The following is a 714-nucleotide window of genomic DNA, read 5'->3' on the forward strand; positions in this document are numbered from 1 at the left end:
GGGGGGGGGCGAGGTCATGCAGGACACCCCACAGAGATGTGAGCGGGGGGGGGATCCCAGTGCTGGGCAGCCCCCCCCAAAGCTCCACCGAGGTGGACGAGAGGGAATTGAAAGCCGAAGGATCTGAGTGAACCCAGCACCCAGGGCAGGGAGGGGAGGGCCAGGGCCATGCAGAGGGTGAGTGCCCTCCTCCTCCTCCTGCAAGGACCCTGCTGCTAGCTGGAAAGCCATTTCTGGGGTGCTGGCACCCTCTTACACCAGGATAAAACCCTGAGGGGGGGGGAGGGTGTGTGGTTGCACAGAGAGACTGAGGTTTGCACCCAGAGCCATGGGGTTTGCACAAGCACAAGGAACAAAGCCCATCCCCAGCGAGAGAAGCCACAGAGCTGCTCCAGAGGGAGAAGGGTGAGTCGTAGGCTCTCCAAGAGTAGGGACTGGGTGTCCCCAGCCCAGCAGTGCCAGCACCCCAGGGACAGGGAGGGTGGTGGGTGCAATGGGCTGGGGGCTGGAGGGAGGGAGCAGGGCTGGGGCAGCACAGTGGGCACCCATCGGCCTGGGGGGGGCTCTGGCACCCCGGGACAGGCAGGGGGGGAGCAGACAGGAGATGGAAGAACAAAACGGAAAAGCAGAGTGGTGTTTCAAACAGCAGGCCGTTTTTTCTCCTTTTTTTTCCTCCTTTTTTTTTTTTTTTTTTTCTTTTTTTCCTTTTTTTTT

At 60.1% G+C, this 714-nt stretch overlaps 1 protein-coding gene across 1 annotated transcript in view; it reads right to left on the reverse strand.

Moving 5' to 3' along the window:
* Nucleotides 1-252: 252 nt before the first annotated feature.
* Nucleotides 253-714, reverse strand: part of RAI1 (retinoic acid induced 1) — a gene marked incomplete at its 5' end in the record, with an annotated part of 11,030 nt that continues 10,568 nt past the window's right edge. The window contains one exon of the mRNA XM_010003592.1: nt 253-270. Within this exon, the coding sequence (XP_010001894.1) occupies nt 253-270 (18 nt within the window). The remainder of the gene's footprint in view (nt 271-714) is intronic.

The sequence above is a fragment of the Chaetura pelagica genome, unplaced genomic scaffold, assembly GCF_000747805.2.
Source record: "Chaetura pelagica isolate M959 unplaced genomic scaffold, ChaPel_1.0 scaffold408, whole genome shotgun sequence".
Lineage (NCBI taxonomy): Eukaryota > Metazoa > Chordata > Aves > Apodiformes > Apodidae > Chaetura > Chaetura pelagica.